We start from the raw sequence: 18,707 nt of genomic DNA on the forward strand, positions 1-18,707 counted from the left end.
TATTATAAATTTTATAATATCATTACCTACATAATATTACATGAAGGTCAAAATTGAAATTACGTTAGATAGATTATATGGGCAATGTCGGTTGTCAATAAGGTTGATTTCAAATCGAAACTATATGGAAATAGCGCCGTATTGACAACCGACAATAAGTACCCTTTTGGTTGAAAATTGCATTTATTATTGTTACAGTTCGGGTACTATAAATATGTCAAATTAGTTTTTACATTTTGTAAGCATAGTATTAATTAGGTTTATTCCATACGATAATTATTTCAATGTCAAATAGAATAGAATAGAAAAAAAATATTCAAAACCGCTTAAATTAAATTGTTTACTATACTAAAAGGCAAGGGAGAGGAGCCATTTCTTTAATTCGCGCGTAAATGAGTTTTTCCTATCTCGTGGTGATGTCTTGTCGTGAGGACTTAGTCACTGTGGCTATTACTGTTATTAGTCTGTAGCCACAGAATTATTAATAGTATCTAGATACAGAAGGTTCATTCTCTAACAAAACGCGTCTATTACGACAGATATGACCGCTAGGTGGCGCAAGCGCGAGCAGGCGTCCGTTCTATAGCGGTGTGCGGCAACTACTATGGCTAGACGCCAAAATTGGCGTGGGCCGCATGTACTTGTAGCGACGCGACGAAATCGCGGAGTGAGCCACGCCTGCTGTAGCGTTAATCGGGTGCGAGTTCTCACTTCGTCTAAATGAGACACTAAGTGATAATTTGACTATTGTTTCCAGAGAGTATATCGTTCGACGCGCGCCAGCTGATCTACGACGTAATGCTGCAGCGATTCTCCATCGTCCAGAAGCTGAACGTGCAATGTCGACTAGCGCGAGAGGTATTATACTTTATCTTATACCTACATCCCTACGCAGTTATCATGCGGGCTGTACACACTCGTCGAGAGACCCCGAGACAGGCCGAGAACGAGTGTGTACATGCTCCCTTTCCGTCTCGCTCTTCCTTGTCTCGTTTCGCGCTTCTCCGATTGGATCGGAGCGGTGCCGAGACTCTTGGCGAGAGGCTCTCGACGAGAGTGTACAGCCGACATCACACTGATGAGGATTCACACGCCGCTCTTTGTGAGCGAGGCAGTGCTATGGATTTATATAGCGATGTCCCGCTCGCTCATGGGAGCGACGTGCTCAATCAGTGGGGCGACACTCCTCCTTCGAGCATTCTCGGCTGAGCATTGCTCCGCGCAACTATTAGGGTTGGCACAACTTGACGTCCTTTTGCGTGCACGATCACAGATAAGATAATCACTTGAATTTTGTACAACCCCAAATAGCCGAAATGGATAGTGCCATTCTTTAGAAAGGGACAGCATGATTCGTCCTGAATCTCTGTCAAACTTCGGTTTTGTAGGAAGTGTCATTTCTGTACGGTAGTACTATTATTTATTATGTGGCGCAATCGGATCCACATACATATTAATATAATGAAAAAGTTTAAAGAAACGCCTAGTCTACTGTTTTCTTATGCATATAGAACCTCATCATTTTTAGAAATCGATTAATAATGTAGAATTATAGCTTATAAACAAGAAACGAATCGACACTTCAGTTATTAAAATTGGCACAGTATCAAGATACATTGCTACAATTACAAACATTAGTCATACATAGATATTATCTGCAAAAACACTCTGCTCGCACTGACTGTGACGTCATTTTCCGGCATGGTATAGTAAATTTGAAGCGCTCTCGTAGTGACTCGTTAGCTCAGTAGGTTAGAGCGCCGATATATAATTGCATTTGACCATCGGAGGGCGGAGGTTCAAATCCTTCACGAGTCAGACTTTTTGTTTTTTATTTTTTAAATCTGCGCGGATTTTTTTGAGTATAGAATTAAGGTAAACGTACTAGTGCTCGACACGCTAATGCCCAATAGATGACACCTTGCTGTCACCTCTATTGACAATGACTTAAGTTTCAAGATGACATGTACTGGGACCGCGTCGAGCACCAGTACATTTACCTTACCTCTTTACAGAAATCGGTTTAATAATTTAGCCTATAGGTACTTATATCACCTGAGCAATAAACACAAATCGATTAATTCTTCATTTATTAAAATCTGCTAAGTTTCGACATAGTCTCGACGCTACGGTAAAATAGGTGAAAAAAGTCTCAAACATGTACTTTATGTATTGTACACCTACTTAAAGGGTGTTAAAAATCTTCCCGGATAGAAATAGCATAAGGGCTGATTTAGACGGTGCGCGAACTCGCATGCGATTTTAGTTACATTGCGGACTGTTGGTTACGTCTAATTCAACCGATCGATTAAAACCCGCAATGTAATGAAACTCGCTTGCGAGTTCTCTCATCATCTAAATGAGCCCTAATAGACTCTTAAAACTTCGCAAATCGCAAAAAAAAGGAAAAATTTAAATGTCTGCATAAATAGCATTAAGTCCGATGCATTTGCCGTTCTATGCAACAAAGTTAAAAATGTATTTTATCTTATCGTATATGCAGGCACTTAATGGATGGCGTTATGCACGAGACAGAACAAAGCTCACTTTAGAATACCGAGCGATTGTCACGGTCACGTACTAGATAAGTGCGACCATTACCCGTATCCGTTCTGAGGCACATTGTACAGTCATTGTACAGTCGCCATTAAATATATCGGAGCGGCCAAGGTGCTCACTAATATCTGAACACGCCCCTATTGTGAAGGAAAAAAAAATTCAAGTACATTATTGACCGAAGCGTAGCGAAGGTCTACGTTTTGACTCGAGCAATTTGCTTTCGTATGTCCGGATGTTCTCCTCTACAGGTCGCAATTCTTAACTGATTCTCATGAAATTTTGTGACCAGATTCTATGACTAAATAATTTTTTTTTGTCAATCCGGTTTTTGGAAATTTTAAAAAATGGCGGAGTCGTGATACCTGTCGCCTAAACAAATAGTCGTACCGATATCATAAGAGTTTTTTCTTTTTGAGACATGTTTACAGAGTTAATAGCAAAAAATGCAGAAAAAAATTATCGCTGGTTTAGGCGGTATTTAGATATTTAGTTTTGTATTTCCGGATGTTCTCCTCTACAGGTCGCAATTCTTAACCGATTCTCATGAAATTTTGTGACCAGATTCTATGACTAAATAAAATTTTTTTGTCAATCCGGTTTTTGGAAATTTTTAAAAATGGCGGAGTCGTGATACCTAGCGCTTAAACAAATAGTCGTATCGATATCATAAGAGTTTTTTCTTATTGAGACATGTTTACAGAGTTAATAGCAAAAAATGCAGAAAAAAATTATCGCTGGTTTAGGCGGTATTTAGATATTTAGTTTTGTATTTCCGGATGTTCTCCTCTACAGGTCGCAATTCTTAACCGATTCTCATGAAATTTTGTGACCAGATTCTATGACTAAATAAAATTTTTTTGTCAATCCGGTTTTTGGAAATTTTTAAAAATGGCGGAGTCGTGATACCTAGCGCTTAAACAAATAATCGTATCGATATCATAAGAGTTTTTTCTTTTTGATATATGTTTATAGATTAAATGCCCAAAAATTCAGAAAATTTGTATCGCTGGTTTTGGCGGTATTTAGATATTTCGTTTTTACTTGAGAATGAGTAGCTAAATTTCGTCAGCTTTAGTAAGAACTATCATGGCGCATTTTGCAAACGTTCGCTTTTTTTGTTTGCATCGGGAGGTCCCTGGTTCCATCCCCAGTAATTGTATGCTGCTACACAACTTTTTGTATTTTTTTATACTTAAATTTCGTATCAATTGTTGTTTTTTTATTTTATTATTTTATTTTGAAAAGCGCGGGCCAGGCGTATTCGTTTAATTTTTGCAAGAAATGATGGCTTTTTGCGCTTTAAAGAAAATTTGATTCTTGAATATACGGCGCCATACCTTTGGCCTCTATGCTCGTCTAGATGGCGACACGTTTCCTTATGCATAGTATAGGTTCTGTCATCTTGTGGGCTACATCGGAAGCATAAACGTCACATTTACGCCTCACGCCAAAAATCTGACGGCTCCTATGCCGCCCCCTATAGTTCACGCACGCCCCCTATAGGGACCGTGCGCGTTGGAGGGCCTGCCGTCTTGTGGCCTGAATCGGAAACATATGTGCACATGTACTTACATTGCCAAAGCAAGTGCTACCATCAACCGTTCTCGTAGGTACGTTTTCTTGTGCATAGTAGGTTCTGCCATCTTGTGGGCTACATCGGAATCATAAACTACACATCTACGCTTCGCGCCAAAGATCTGACGGCTCCTGTGCTGCCCCCTATAGTTCATGCACGTCCCCTATACAATCTATTCTCTTTAGAATTTAGATTAGTTAGATATTTAAATTCTTACTCGACTAAAATTAAAACCATGAAACTCCTTCTATTGCGACTCGAGGAGGAACAAAGACTGAAAAGACTGGCAAACCAAACGCGCACGAAGCTTCTCAGTTGCAGTTTACAGGCTAATTAAAAGGTAATGTTGGTTCCCTAACATAAGTAGAGTTAGACCAAGAAAAGTCTGCAGAGATTTTGACACTGGCACAAATAACATTGGCACTGCTATCTAACTCTATCCACTTTTCTATACAATTAGTATGGCGACGTGGATACTTAAGTTGGGGCACCGACCGTACACTGACATCGGAATGATATTTTTATCATGTTATTTAGTAGTCATCGTGCGTCTCGCTTGCGCCAATACATGTACGGACAAGAACCAGCGAAATGCACGATAACTAAATGACATCAGTTAGACGTCGTTCTGATATCAGTGTACGTTTGAATTGGCCTGTTAGCCAAAAATTGTTTCGTATGTCCATCTGTTCTACTCTACTGGTCGCATTTCTAAACCAATTCCCGAATTTTGTAAGCAGGTTCGATAGTTAAGGTTTTAATTGTCAAATTAGATTCTCTAAATTCTTCTAAACAACGAAGCCATACATTTACTCAGTTTTAAGCTCAGCTCGCGAGGTCTACAGCTCACAGAGCCACTAGTTAAATTTTGAATTAAATTTAAGATTAAAATCTCAGAACCAGTATGTAACGAATAACTATGTACGATGTCATAAATTCGAGCGAGCGTCTACGGCCAAATAGGCTGAGTTTCGGTCCTCGCTACCTGAGAAAGGGGTCCCGGGTGGTCGCGTTGCGTTGTCAGTCAGCAGTTTGCAGACTTTGTAGCTAACACTATATTATACCATGATACAGGTGCTCGAGAACGCGGCTGAATGGATCGAGGAGAACGGCGAGGAGGACAAGCCTGGAGGGCCGACGTTCGAGCCGGATATGGCCGCCACGTTGCTCGACACCATCACGCTGCTCTGCGGGGCTCGCATGAAACTACCCAGTACGTACACACTACAGACTGTACCTTCCATTTGATGACAGGCTGAATGGATCGAGGGGAACGGTGAGGGAGACAAGCCTGGAGGACCGACGTTCGAGCCGGACATGGCCGCCACGTTGCTCAACACCATCACGCTGCTCTGCGGCTCCCATGAAACTACCCAGTACGTACACACTACAGACTGTACCTTCCATCTGATGACAGGCTGAATGGATCGAGGGGAACGGTGAGGGAGACAAGCCTGGAGGACCGACGTTCGAGCCGGACATGGCCGCCACGTTGCTCGACACCATCACGCTGCTCTGCGAGGCTCGCATGAAACTACCCAGTACGTACACACTATAGACTGTACCTTCCATCTGATGACAGGCTGAATGGATCGAAGGGAACGGTGAGGGAGACAAGCCTGGAGGACCGACGTTCGAGCCGGACATGGCCGCCACGTTGCTCGACACCATCACGCTGCTCTGCGGGGCTCGCATAAAACTACCCAGTACGTACACACTACAGACTGTACCTTCCATCTGATGACAGGCTGAATGGATCGAGGGGAACGGTGAGGGAGACAAGCCTGGAGGACCGACGTTCGAGTCGGACATGGCCGCCACGTTGCTCGACACCATCACGCTGCTCTGCGGGGCTCGCATGAAACTACCCAGTACGTACACACTACAGACTGTACCTTCCATCTGATGACAGGCTGAATGGATCGAGGGGAACGGTGAGAGAGACAAGCCTGGAGGACCGACGTTCGAGTCGGACATGGCCGCCACGTTGCTCGACACCATCACGCTGCTCTGCGGGGCTCGCATAAAACTACCCAGTACGTACACACTACAGACTGTATCTTCCATCTTATGACAGGCTGAATGGATCGAGGGGAACGGCGAGGAGGACAAGCCTGGAGGACCGACGTTCGATCCGGACATGGCCGCCACGTTGCTCGACACCATCACGCTGCTCTGCGGGGCTCGCATGAAACTACCCAGTACGTAGGTACACACTCCAGACTGTACCTTCCATCTGATGACAGGCTGAATGGATCGAGGGGAATGGTGAGGGAGACAAGCCTGGAGGACCGACGTTCGAGCCGGACATGGCCGCCACGTTGCTCGACACCATCACGCTGCTCTGCGGGGCTCGCATGAAACTACCCAGTACGTACACACTCCAGACTGTACCTTCCATCTGATGAGAGGCTGAATGGATCGAGGGGAACGGTGGGGGAGACAAGCCTGGAGGGCCGACGTTCGAGCCGGACATGGCCGCCACGTTGCTCGACACCATCACGCTGCTCTGCGGGGCTCGCATGAAACGTACACACTGCAGACTGTACCTTCCATCTGATGACAGGCTGAATGGATCGAGGGGAACGGTGAGGGAGACAAGCCTGGAGGACCGACGTTCGAGCCGGACATGGCCACCACGTTGCTCGACACCATCAAGCTGCTCTGCGGGGCTCGCATGAAACTACCCAGTACGTACACACTCCAGACTGTACCTTCCATCTGATGACAGGCTGAATGGATCGAGGGGAACGGTGAGAGAGACAAGCCTGGAGGACCGACGTTCGAGCCGGACATGGCCGCCACGTTGCTCGACACCATCACGCTGCTCTGCGGGGCTCGCATGAAACTACCCAGTACGTACACACTCCAGACTGTACCTTCCATCTGATGAGAGGCTGAATGGATCGAGGGGAACGGTGGGGGAGACAAGCCTGGAGGGCCGACGTTCGAGCCGGACATGGCCGCCACGTTGCTCGACACCATCACGCTGCTCTGCGGGGCTCGCATGAAACGTACACACTGCAGACTGTACCTTCCATCTGATGACAGGCTGAATGGATCGAGGGGAACGGTGAGGGAGACAAGCCTGGAGGACCGACGTTCGAGCCGGACATGGCCACCACCTTGCTCGACACCATCACGCTGCTCTGCGGGGCTCGCATGAAACTACCCAGTACGTACACACTACAGACTGTACCTTCCATCTGATGACAGGCTGAATGGATCGAGGGGAACGGCGAGGGAGACAAGCCTGGAGGGCCGACGTTCGACCCGGACTTGGCCGCCACGTTGCTCGACACCATCACGCTGCTCTGCGGGGCTCGCATGAAACTACCCAGTACGTACACACTACAGACTGTACCTTCCATCTGATGACAGGCTGAATGGATCGAGGGGAACGGCGAGGGAGACAAGCCTGGAGGGCCGACGTTCGACCCGGACTTGGCCGCCACGTTGCTCGACACCATCACGCTGCTCTGCGGGGCTCGCATGAAACTACCCAGTACGTACACACTACAGACTGTACCTTTCATCTAATGACAGGCTGAATGGATCGAGAGGAACGGTGAGGGAGACAAGCCTGGAGGACCGACGTTCGAGCCGGACATGGCCGCCACGTTGCTCGACACCATCACGCTGCTCTGCGGGGCTCGCATGAAACTACCCAGTACGTACACACTACAGACTGTACCTTCCATCTGATGACAGGCTGAATGGATCGAGGGGAACGGTGAGGGAGACAAGCCTGGAGGGCCGACGTTCGAGCCGGACATGGCCGCCACGTTGCTCGACACCATCACGCTGCTCTGCGGGGCTCGCATGAAACTACCCAGTACGTACACACTACAGACTGTACCTTCCATCTGATGACAGGCTGAATGGATCGAGGGGAACGGTGAGGGAGACAAGCCTGGAGGGCCGACGTTCGAGCCGGACATGGCCGCCACGTTGCTCGACACCATCACGCTGCTCTGCGGGGCTCGCATGAAACTACCCAGTACGTACACACTACAGACTGTACCTTCCATCTTATGACAGGCTGAATGGATCGAGGGGAACGGCGAGGAAGACAAGCCTGGAGGACCGACGTTCGAGCCGGATAGCGCCATCTGGTTTACCTGTCAAATTCGAAGCACGAAATTGTCTTAGATTTTACGCGTCTTACTCAATCAATGTATCTTTGCTTATAGTGAGGTTCAATTAGAATTCCTTTTACAGAAAAGCCTGATAAGACTGGTGACGTAGCAGACATAGACGACCTTCAGGAGAGAGTCACCACCAACATTGTGTCGCATGTAAGTTTGTTTTACTGTTTTGTATGAGCTTCTGTAAAATGTGGAAACCCATCGCTATTTTATTTATAGCATTTACTAGTTCCTAATGTCGTGTTTATAAAGGCCCATTATAATTCAGCACATGTATTTTAAAGTTAATATGTTGTTTTAATCTTGTAGCTTTTCTAGCGGAAACAAAATAGTCGATATTAAAATCATGCCGCCCAACCATATGTTTACTCGTAGTAATATGGACTTTATGTGTATCGTAACAAGGTACAAAATAGGTAATGTTTACGTTAAACTGACTTTTAAGGAAGAAAGTTGAAATTTAAACCAGCTGTTTAAAAGGTTCACCGTTATTCATCCACACTGCTTACAAAAATATTGTTTTAGTAATTAGTGGTATATTTTGTATATGGACGCAATCAGGTAACGGAATGTCCGCACGTTTCCAAGGTAATAACTGTTCCATCGAAGCAGAGAATTGATGAAATAAAAATATCTGTGCTTTGACGTAACCACATAGTTCTTCTACGTGTTATAAAAAGGATGTTACGGATATAGTTTTGGCACAAATTCATTAGAATAGTTTTATTGTGCTTCTACAGTCATTTTACGTGAGCTAGAGCGGTGGCCCGGTGTCCCAAAGCCGGCAGTTTGAATCTCTCCTCTGAGGCAGTGAATGGAATTGATCATTTTGCCGAGGATACAGAGAAAGGCTCCGTAACATCCTAAAGTATTTCAAACGCAACAGGCCTATAGAAGCTTAGTAGTGTTATCGCTATTTCGTATGTATATGTTACGGGTATTGTTAGAAGGTCAATTAAACTCAAATCTACCCTGGTATAACTAGTATTATATATACCCAAGCCTTTTGGGTAAAGTCCGATAAACAACATTAATCTGTATTCGGTGTTTACCCGCATACATCTAGACCTACCCAACACTGGGAGGGTAATGTCAGAAGTGATGATGCAACATCTAACATTACCCAAATTAAAGTTGATCCAATTTTCGGGTTTTAGCCAAAAGGCTTGGGTAATACATAGGTATACCCAGGTAAACTTAAGTTTACTTAGGGCCACTTGCACCATTCACTAAACCGGGGTTAACCGGTTAAACCTAGTGTTACCATGGCTACCACTACAATATAACACTGGGTTAACGGTTTAACCGGTTAACCCCAGGTTAGTGGGATGGTGCAATTGGCGCTTAAATGTTACGGGCAATACAGACGATTAAAGCGCGACTATCATAGGCACGCAGGATCCGTTTTTACGTATCGGGACGCTCTTATCACAATAAGGCCTAGTTTGTAAAGCACAGTTTTTCAAAAATATTATGACTCTTTTCAAAATTATTTGGGTAGAAAGCGTATTGCTCAAAATAGGGAAGTATAACAAAAACTTATTCTGTATTTTCTATCGTAATTATGTAAGTCAACTTATTGTCTTAATTTAACTACGAATGGCGTAACCAGGGTTTTGTGATGATCAAAAAAAATTATATCGAATTAAAATTTCAGATAAGATAATAAAAAGCTCACAGAGACTGTTTTTCCTTCCCTAGTTACGCCTATGCGTGTCGCCAATATAAAAACCATTAAATCCGGCATGCACTATTTAGGTACATGTATGTATTCAAATTATAAATTGTAGGATTTTGATCTATAAATTAATAATGAAGCATGGTGGATGCACGATAAGTGTAATTCTTTTAATTTATTATGATAAGCGATTTTAAGTAAGTAAATAATAATTAAACATTATATGTATTTTCACACAATCTAAATGAAATTTGGAATTAACGGTACTTGAAGTTAATTGCTATTCATTAGATTTTGACGTTTGATTCTTTTCATTGTTTCTTAAAATAACTTGTCAATAAATATTCGTATAATTTTTGGGATATTTACAAACCCAAGACCTAATACTATTGTCTAATTTACTGAATGTTCCTAAGGGTGGTATTCCACCTATCCAATTTCTTTGTCCAATGTAAGTGCGTCTCACTCTCCCATTAAAGCAAAAAAGCACATTGGACAAAGAAATTGGATAGGTCGAAAACCAGGCTAATTAAGCCCATGAGTACCAGGCTGACATAAGCGTGGTGTGTTATAGAAAATGAAGCGCACCGTAGCGGAGGTGCTGGTGCCCGCCGTACTCCGTCTCCACGCCAGGGTCAAGTACGGACAGATCTCCACCTACCTGGTACGCATCGCCAACGAGCTGCTCGTCGATTACCGGCAGGAGGTATCTTAACTTTACTTATTTTATTTTATTTATTATTAATACCACAAGTTGTATTATCATAAGGCTGGCCTTTACCGCCTTATTTACACTCCGACCATGTTAAATTTGCATCTACTTAGCAGTGACAATGCTTATATACTTACTATTTTATACTTACTTGATGTAACACTTAGCGCCACTTGCACCATCCCACTAACCCGGGGTTAACCGGTTAGACCGTTAACCCAGTGTGTACAATTTGACATCGGTATCTGGTAACTTCAGGTTTAATCGGCTAACCCTGGGCTAGTGGAATGGTGCAAGTGGCCCTTAGCATGGTGAACCGACTCTATTTCGAAAACTTTCTGAAACTTTAACGAGAACTTTACAAGATACAATATTACCACATTTTATCGCTCTTTTACAAAAAAAAACTCAATGACATTGTAACAGTTTTTCGATCAGGTCACGTGTCCATCTTACGAAGCGTCTTACGTCTTACGCTGTCACGAGTTTAACATTTTTTTCCCCATCACAAAAAGTGCACAGCGCCACTAAAGAAGTTATTATAACGCCACAGATCGAGGAGCTGATCGAGAACGACGAGACTCTAGTGGAGCGCATGAAGACGTTCCAGGACCTGATCGGAGTGGACAAGATGCCGGTGTTCGGCAACACGCGCAACCTCGTCACCACGTCGGCGCCGCCCGAGCCCGACACGCCGCGCGCGCCGCGCCGCCGCCCGGCGCGTCACAGCCACGGCCCGCCAAGGAAGCGCGCGCTCCGGATATGACCCCGTGTGTAAAGCGTTAGTAGGGACAAGATGACGGTATTCGCCAACGTTCGCAACTTGACCCGCTAGCATGGCTTACGTTGTCGCCCATAGGTCAAGCGAAGTTGTGCGACTTCAACCGGGCACTAAGTTGTTACGCCCGAGCTCGACACGCCGCGCCGGCCGAGCCCAACGCGCAAGCGAGCGTTTAGAGTGAGAGCTTGCGGCTAACATTAAAAATCAAAATTTCGTTAATTGCATCTAAATAATGAAATTTCGATTTTCTATGTTGGTGATAAGCCACAATACTTTGACAGCTCACGTTGCGAGTCGTCGCCGCCCGAGCCCGACATACCTCGGTCGACGGCCTAGCTATCGTTGTAAGATAACCTGCGAATGTGAAGTCTATCCTTTTCCTACGCGCCGGCGTGTACCTGCGGGACTATGTGAAAGAGAATCGACTGATAACGTTCCTGTTCTTTAGGATAGTGTCAAATCTTTAAATGACTCTTGATAGAAATACATTGATACGCGGGTGTAGTATTACACGCAAAGCTTGCTATTTTTATACATAATAAATAATTTACGTAGTATCTTGGAGCCTGAAATAAAATATTTTTGGAAAATATTGTTAAAAACGTTTATAAAATTTATACAAAGATTATGTGCGCAACTGTGCATATATATAGCGTAAGTTTAATTATTAATAAAAAATACTTCTAAATCATTACCTGGGTCTTTTATTAGGTAACTATACTAGGATCCAGATTAAAGATCCGTATTTATTTAAATATCTAAATGACGAAATGATTTAAATTTAGCTGAAAGACTGAAATCAACATGACACTTGCTATGATACAGTATTTAGACTTCGAGAAAAAACTATAGATTAATTCTAAGCTAAATAACTATATACCGACTTTGCAGTAAAAAAGTTTGAAAAGCACCATTGACGTCATATTTTCATGGAAATATATTTATGATGGTACGAATGTAGTGCATTATTGTTTACCATCGTATTTTCTCGTATGCTACTTCAGTCAACCTCAGTACTTCTTGTACCGAGACTGCCTGAAATAGCAAGACACGTTCGTACGTTTCCGTGATAATACGATGGAAAATAATGATGCCCAACATCTGTAGTTCCAATCTCTGTCCCTTGCTAAGCGGTCCCATACAACCATTTCCAGTCGCCGTTACGACGCGGTGTTGACACATCTTGTGTCGACACCGTCTGTTTCGGTCACAATTCCAGTCGCAGAGTCGTCGCCGTGTCGACACAGTTACCAGAAATGGGGAAGGGTCGACACATGACACAAAGTGACATAAAGTGTGGTCGCCGTGTGCACACATTGTTTCGGGTTTGCGACTACTTTATGCCAAAATCATTCGTTCATTCGTTCATTTTGTTCCTGTCAAATGGAAACTGTCAGATGGAAAAATACTTAAATAAAAATAAGTGACATTAATACGCCATCTCTTAAACGGATTACAAGACGTAATTATATATTGTTTGCATTTATATTACAATATGACTTAAATTATTATGGGGAATTAAACTGCTCGAGTGATTTGATAAACTAAGTGTAATATAATCAACGCGCCACCACATTGTTGTAGTTTAGCCGGAAATGAAATTGTTTACTTCTCAGTGCCTGTGTTCATAACTATATTATTTGAAGCATTTTTAGTACTTCGATGCGTATACTATACTTAAATAACAGAAATAACGCTTTACATACTACCAAACTTGTTAATTATGATGTATAAATATGGTTTAAGGCTGAGAAATATTGCAGTCACAAAGTAGTTGCAATGTTTCGACTTTGTGTCGACTCTGTGTTGACACATGACACGCGCTGTCAAAAGTAATAACAAAGTTACTGGATTTGCAAAATGGCTCCTTGTGTTGATTTGTTTTCAGATATTCTCAAAGTGTAAAAATGCCGTGGTCAGAGATGGGCATTAATCGATTAACTGTTTATTCGACTAATTAATGGAATAAAAAGTTAATTCTCAAATTTTAATCGCGATTAGTTTAGTCGACCTAACATAGATTGAAATTGAATTAATCTGAATATTAATCGAATAAATTATCGATTAAATCTCGATTGAAAGTTGACAGGGGGCCATTTTTGTACGTAAAAATAATAGAAATGTCTTGCATGCAGATGGTAGCAAAACACTTTGTCATAAAAGTCGAGATGGGTGTCGATATATAGGTTTTAGGGAGTGCCGATTTTGAAAATGATGACCATTTTGGAATCCAAAATGGCGGCCATGCACTATGTCATAAAAGTCGTCATGGGTGTCGTTTTATAGGTTTTGGGAGGCGCAGATTTAGAAAATGATAACCATTTTGGATTCCAAAATGGCGGCCATGCAATATGTCATAAAAGTCGTCATGGGTGTCGTTTTATAGGTTTTAGAGGGCGCAGATTTCGAAAATGATGACCATTTTGGATTCCAAGATGGCGGCCATGCACTATGTCATAAAAGTCGTCATGTATGTCGTTTTATAGGTTTTAGGGGGCCCCGCTTTCGAAAATGATGACCATTTTGGAATCCAAAATGGCGGCCATGCACTATGTCATAAAAGTCGTCATGGGTGTCGTTTTATAGGTTTTGGGGGGCGCAGATTTAGAAAATGATAACCATTTTGGATTCCAAAATGGCGGCCATGCACTATGTCATAAAAGTCGTCATGGGTGTCGTTTTATAGGTTTTGGGGGGCGCAGATTTAGAAAATGATAACCATTTTGGATTCCAAAATGGCGGCCATGCACTATGTCATAAAAGTCGTCATGGGTGTCGTTTTATAGGTTTTAGAGGGCGCAGATTTCGAAAATGATGACCATTTTGGATTCCAAGATGGCGGCCATGCACTATGTCATAAAAGTCGTCATGTATGTCGTTTTATAGGTTTTAGGGGGCCCCGCTTTCGAAAATGATGACCATTTTGGAATCCAAAATGGCGGCCATGCACTATGTCATAAAAGTCGTCATGGGTGTCGTTTTATAGGTTTTGGGGGGCACAGATTTAGAAAATGATAACCATTTTGGATTCCAAAATGGCGGCCATGCACTATGTCATAAAAGTCGTCATGGGTGTCGTTTTATAGGTTTTGGGGGGCGCAGATTTAGAAAATGATAACCATTTTGGATTCCAAAATGGCGGCCATGCACTATGTCATAAAAGTCGTCATGGGTGTCGTTTTATAGGTTTTAGAGGGCGCAGATTTCGAACATGATGACCATTTTGGATTCCAAGATGACGGCCATGCACTATGTCATAAAAGTCGTCATGTATGTCGTTTTATAGGTTTTAGGGGGCCCCGCTTTCGAAAATGATGACCATTTTGGAATCCAAAATGGCGGCCATGCACTATGTCATAAAAGTCGTCATGGGTGTCGTTTTATAGGTTTTGGGGGGCGCAGATTACGAAAATGATAACATTTTCAATTTAAAAATGGCGGCAATGCACTATGTCATAAAAGTCGTCATGGATATCGTTTTATAGGTTTTAGGGGGCGCAGATTTCGAAAATGATGACTATTTTGGATTCCAAGATGGCGGCTATGCACTATGTCATAAAAGTCGTCATGGATGTCGTTTTATAGGTTTCTGGGGGCGCAGATTTCGAAAATGATGACTATTTTGGATTCCACTTTTATGACAAAATACGTAGCCGCCATCTTGGATTATAAAATGATCATCGTTTTCGAATTCTGCACTCCCTAAAACCTATAAATCGACATCCGTGACGACGCAAGTTATCTTTATTTTCAGATCTAACAAATTGCTACAGAATACAAAGGACAAAAAAGAAGCGAGGAGGTAATGAAACAAGCAAAAATACAGATGATTCCTCGACGCAATTGGGTGATTCTTAAATTGTGTCCAGATTTTTTTTGTCATAAAAGTTTATATTTTTCACATATTACTCTCACAAGTTCCGTGACATTTCGACCTTGTAATTTTTTAAGTAAATGTTTTTGTTTATCTATGAGTATCTCACTAGAATAGTATAATCAAGGTATGTTTATATTTGATGAATGAAATAGTAACGCAAAAAAAAATATATTTGTGTCTTATATTCCTGCCGAAGACTTTTATTTTACCTTTTCCTTCTACACAAGTTTGGCCAAGTAATAAGAATTTAGGGCTCTCAATTTTATTTTGACTTCTACAACAGTAAAGCTACGAGGCCATGTTTGGTATCGTTTTCGTATAAATTCGCAGTACCAAATTTAGTTAAGGTATCACATTGACACCATTCCGAAGTAAAAACATATAAACTTATTAAAATACTTTCTTTTAAACTCCTCTTCACGCTTAAACTGCTGAACAGTTTTAATTTAAATTTGGTACACATATATTTTGAGTCCCGAGACAGGATATAATAAGTTATCTCAAAAATCATCCTTTAAAGGTGTGAAATGAGGTGTAGGGGGGAATTCAGAATTGACTTCTTGAAGAATACTGTTTAAGTTTAGGTTTGAAGTCATGTTTTTTCATCATTTTTAACTAAATCAAAGATGTAGACCATCCCAAATTTCATATAAATCGGTTCAGCGGTTATTGATTTCCCGTACAAATTTCCACGCCACTTTTCACACCTTCAAAAGATGATTTTGGTTATAAGATCTATCCTATGTCCTGTTCCGGGACGCAAACTATTTCTATACCAAATTTCAACGAAATCGGTTCAGCGGTTAAGCGTCAAGAAGAGTTTCAAAAAAACCGGCCAAGTGCGAGTCGGACTCGCGTATTAAGGGTTCCGTACATTAAGTCCGACTCGCGCTTGACTGCACATTTCTAATAGGTTTTCCTGTCATCTATAGGTAAAGAACTATTTTGTGTATTCAGACGGACATACATACAGACGCACGAGTGATCCTATAAGGGTTCCGTTTTTTCCTTTTGAGGTACGGAACCCTAAAAAGATTTATTTTTATTTTGTGGAATGGTGTCAATGTGATATCTTAAATGGATTCAGCACCCCAGATTTATACGAAAACGATACCAAACACGGCCTAGCACCTTCACTGATATAGATATATCAAGATAAAATTGAGAGCCCTAAATAAACTTTCAAGAGCGGATATCTCAAAAACTATTCAACATATCGAAAAAATTGACTGAATAAACTTGTAACAAATTAAATTAACTTTCATTTTGTATAAGTGGCCATGTCGCTGAGATGCATAGTTTCCGAGATATAATCGAAAAACGGGAAAATGGGACCTTCAAAGCCCCCTCTCTCCCCCCCCGCTCAAGGGCTACGGCCGGGGACTTTTGATATGTTCACCTCCTAACTTGTCAAACCGAGTTACGGAGTCAAAAATTGTGTTCCGAGCATTTCCCTCTACAACTTTTGGAGCATTCGTTGCCTGACCTAAGTAGCTTATTGAATTTCTTTAAAAACTTTTCTGTAAAAGGTTGACGGGTGTTGGGTGTTTATATGGTTTCGGTCGATTATTATCATTTGCATTGCCCATGATGACTTACTAGAATTACGAGCACACGAGACACTAATAGTAGTTTGACAAACCTTGGTTTTCAAGAGGTATTTTATATTGACATTTGCTGTCACAAATTTGCTGTCAGATTTAGTCGCAAACCGCACGCAAAGTGCACACAAATGTGTCGACACCTTGTTACGGAAAAGTGTAGACACGGCGACCACACTTTGTTTCGAAACAATTCTAGACACATTGTGTGGACTCTGTTACGACACATCTGACATTTAGTTACCACTTTGTGATTCTGCGACTGGAATGGTTATATGGGGTTGCAAAGTTAGCTTGGACTGGTTACCTAAATATAAGATATCATATTTTTCAAAAAGCATAGTGAGGATGAAAAAAGCCATTTTAAAAGGTAGGTAATATTTAAGAACTATAAATGTAGATGAAAGCATTCACTCCACCATCACCTCACATCACCATGACCTCATGCTATTTGAGAAATAATGTGGAAAAAAGGATGGATGAAAGGCACAGAAATGAAGATAAAATTAGTTTAATAAAAATGTAATTATATCATTTAATAACAACTACGCTACTACAGTTTAGTTCTCACTTGAATGATTTTTTTAACTTTGACTAAGCTAAATACAGTTAAAATTTGATTTTTAAAAATAAAAATATATTAAATGGCCATAATTTAAAAGAACAATAACATAGTTTTGAAAATACTGGACGCGTGTTGCTAAATATTTTTTGCAACTTTTTTAATTCTATTAAGATCCTTGACCGTCAGCGGCGTCTCTATAAGCTTTTTCAAGTCGTCTGCCACCGGCGTGTAGTACACGAGGGAAACCGTGTGCCGCGATATACCCACCAGCATGTGCGGGAGCGACTTGTACAACGACTCCTCCACATTACGAGACATACGCACTATCACCACGTGCTCCGCCTCCTTGCCCTGAAACTCATGTATGGTAGACACGTTGTATTTCTCCGTCTTCATTTTTTGCTTCTCAGCCTGTTTAAACACAAGATATTTGATATCTTTAGACTTAGGCACACATTCGAGCCCAGTGAACTTTTCGCACTTCATACTGCGCGTGATCTCCGACGTGGAATACGCTCCACCCTCGTACTTGCTGGACAAGACGGCCATCACGTCCACGGGGCATCTGTACGAAATGTTCAACGAGTCCGTGCCTTTGAAAAAGGTTGATGATTTATCATAGAGCAAGTTAACTGAGCTTACTCTGTTGATGTATCCGAGCTGATTCGGGTCACCTAGCATGTACATGGTGTGGCAGCGGCTGAGTAAGCACACTAAAAACAGCTTCCCGGGGTGTTCCATGAGCGCCTCGTCCATCCATACGGTGCTATATTTGGCACGGCTGTGCAGTAAATAGGAATCGATGGTCCTGTAAGAGCCCCTGAATTGGTCTGGGTCTTTGGACTGTCTTAAGGCTGCTATGCGGGCACGGATATCCTGAGCGCCCTCAGCGCAGGACGTGAGCACCAGGCTGCCGGGTCGATGATTTTTAATTATATGCGTCGTCTTTCCGCAGCCGGGCACCCCCACTATAAGCTTTAGAGCTGGCAATGAAAACGCGCCGAACATTGATGGAGCGAGTTCCGTCATCATCAATAAGTTTAGCTCCTGCCTTAAAACCGTATATTTGCCAACTAATAAAAATCTCTTACTTGGCCTGACGGACTTAACAGCCAATTTGAATTCCATAAAATCTTCTCCATCATAACAATATTTGTATTTTGGCTCTTTTGCTTTTATTAACCACTCTAGTGATGTTCTGTCATACACC

General features: G+C 42.3%; 1 protein-coding gene across 1 annotated transcript in view; it reads left to right on the plus strand.

Annotated features, from left to right (window-relative positions):
- Nucleotides 1-12,142, plus strand: part of LOC134793359 (uncharacterized) — a 34,877-nt gene extending 22,735 nt beyond the window's left edge. The window contains exons 18-22 of the mRNA XM_063764921.1: nt 758-858; nt 5,210-5,348; nt 8,357-8,433; nt 10,536-10,667; nt 11,227-12,142. Of these exons, the coding sequence (XP_063620991.1) occupies nt 758-858; nt 5,210-5,348; nt 8,357-8,433; nt 10,536-10,667; nt 11,227-11,439 (662 nt within the window). The 3' untranslated portion in view covers nt 11,440-12,142. The remainder of the gene's footprint in view (nt 1-757; nt 859-5,209; nt 5,349-8,356; nt 8,434-10,535; nt 10,668-11,226) is intronic.
- Nucleotides 12,143-18,707: the final 6,565 nt, after the last annotated feature.

Source organism: Cydia splendana, chromosome 1 (genome assembly GCF_910591565.1).
Source record: "Cydia splendana chromosome 1, ilCydSple1.2, whole genome shotgun sequence".
Taxonomy (NCBI): domain Eukaryota; kingdom Metazoa; phylum Arthropoda; class Insecta; order Lepidoptera; family Tortricidae; genus Cydia; species Cydia splendana.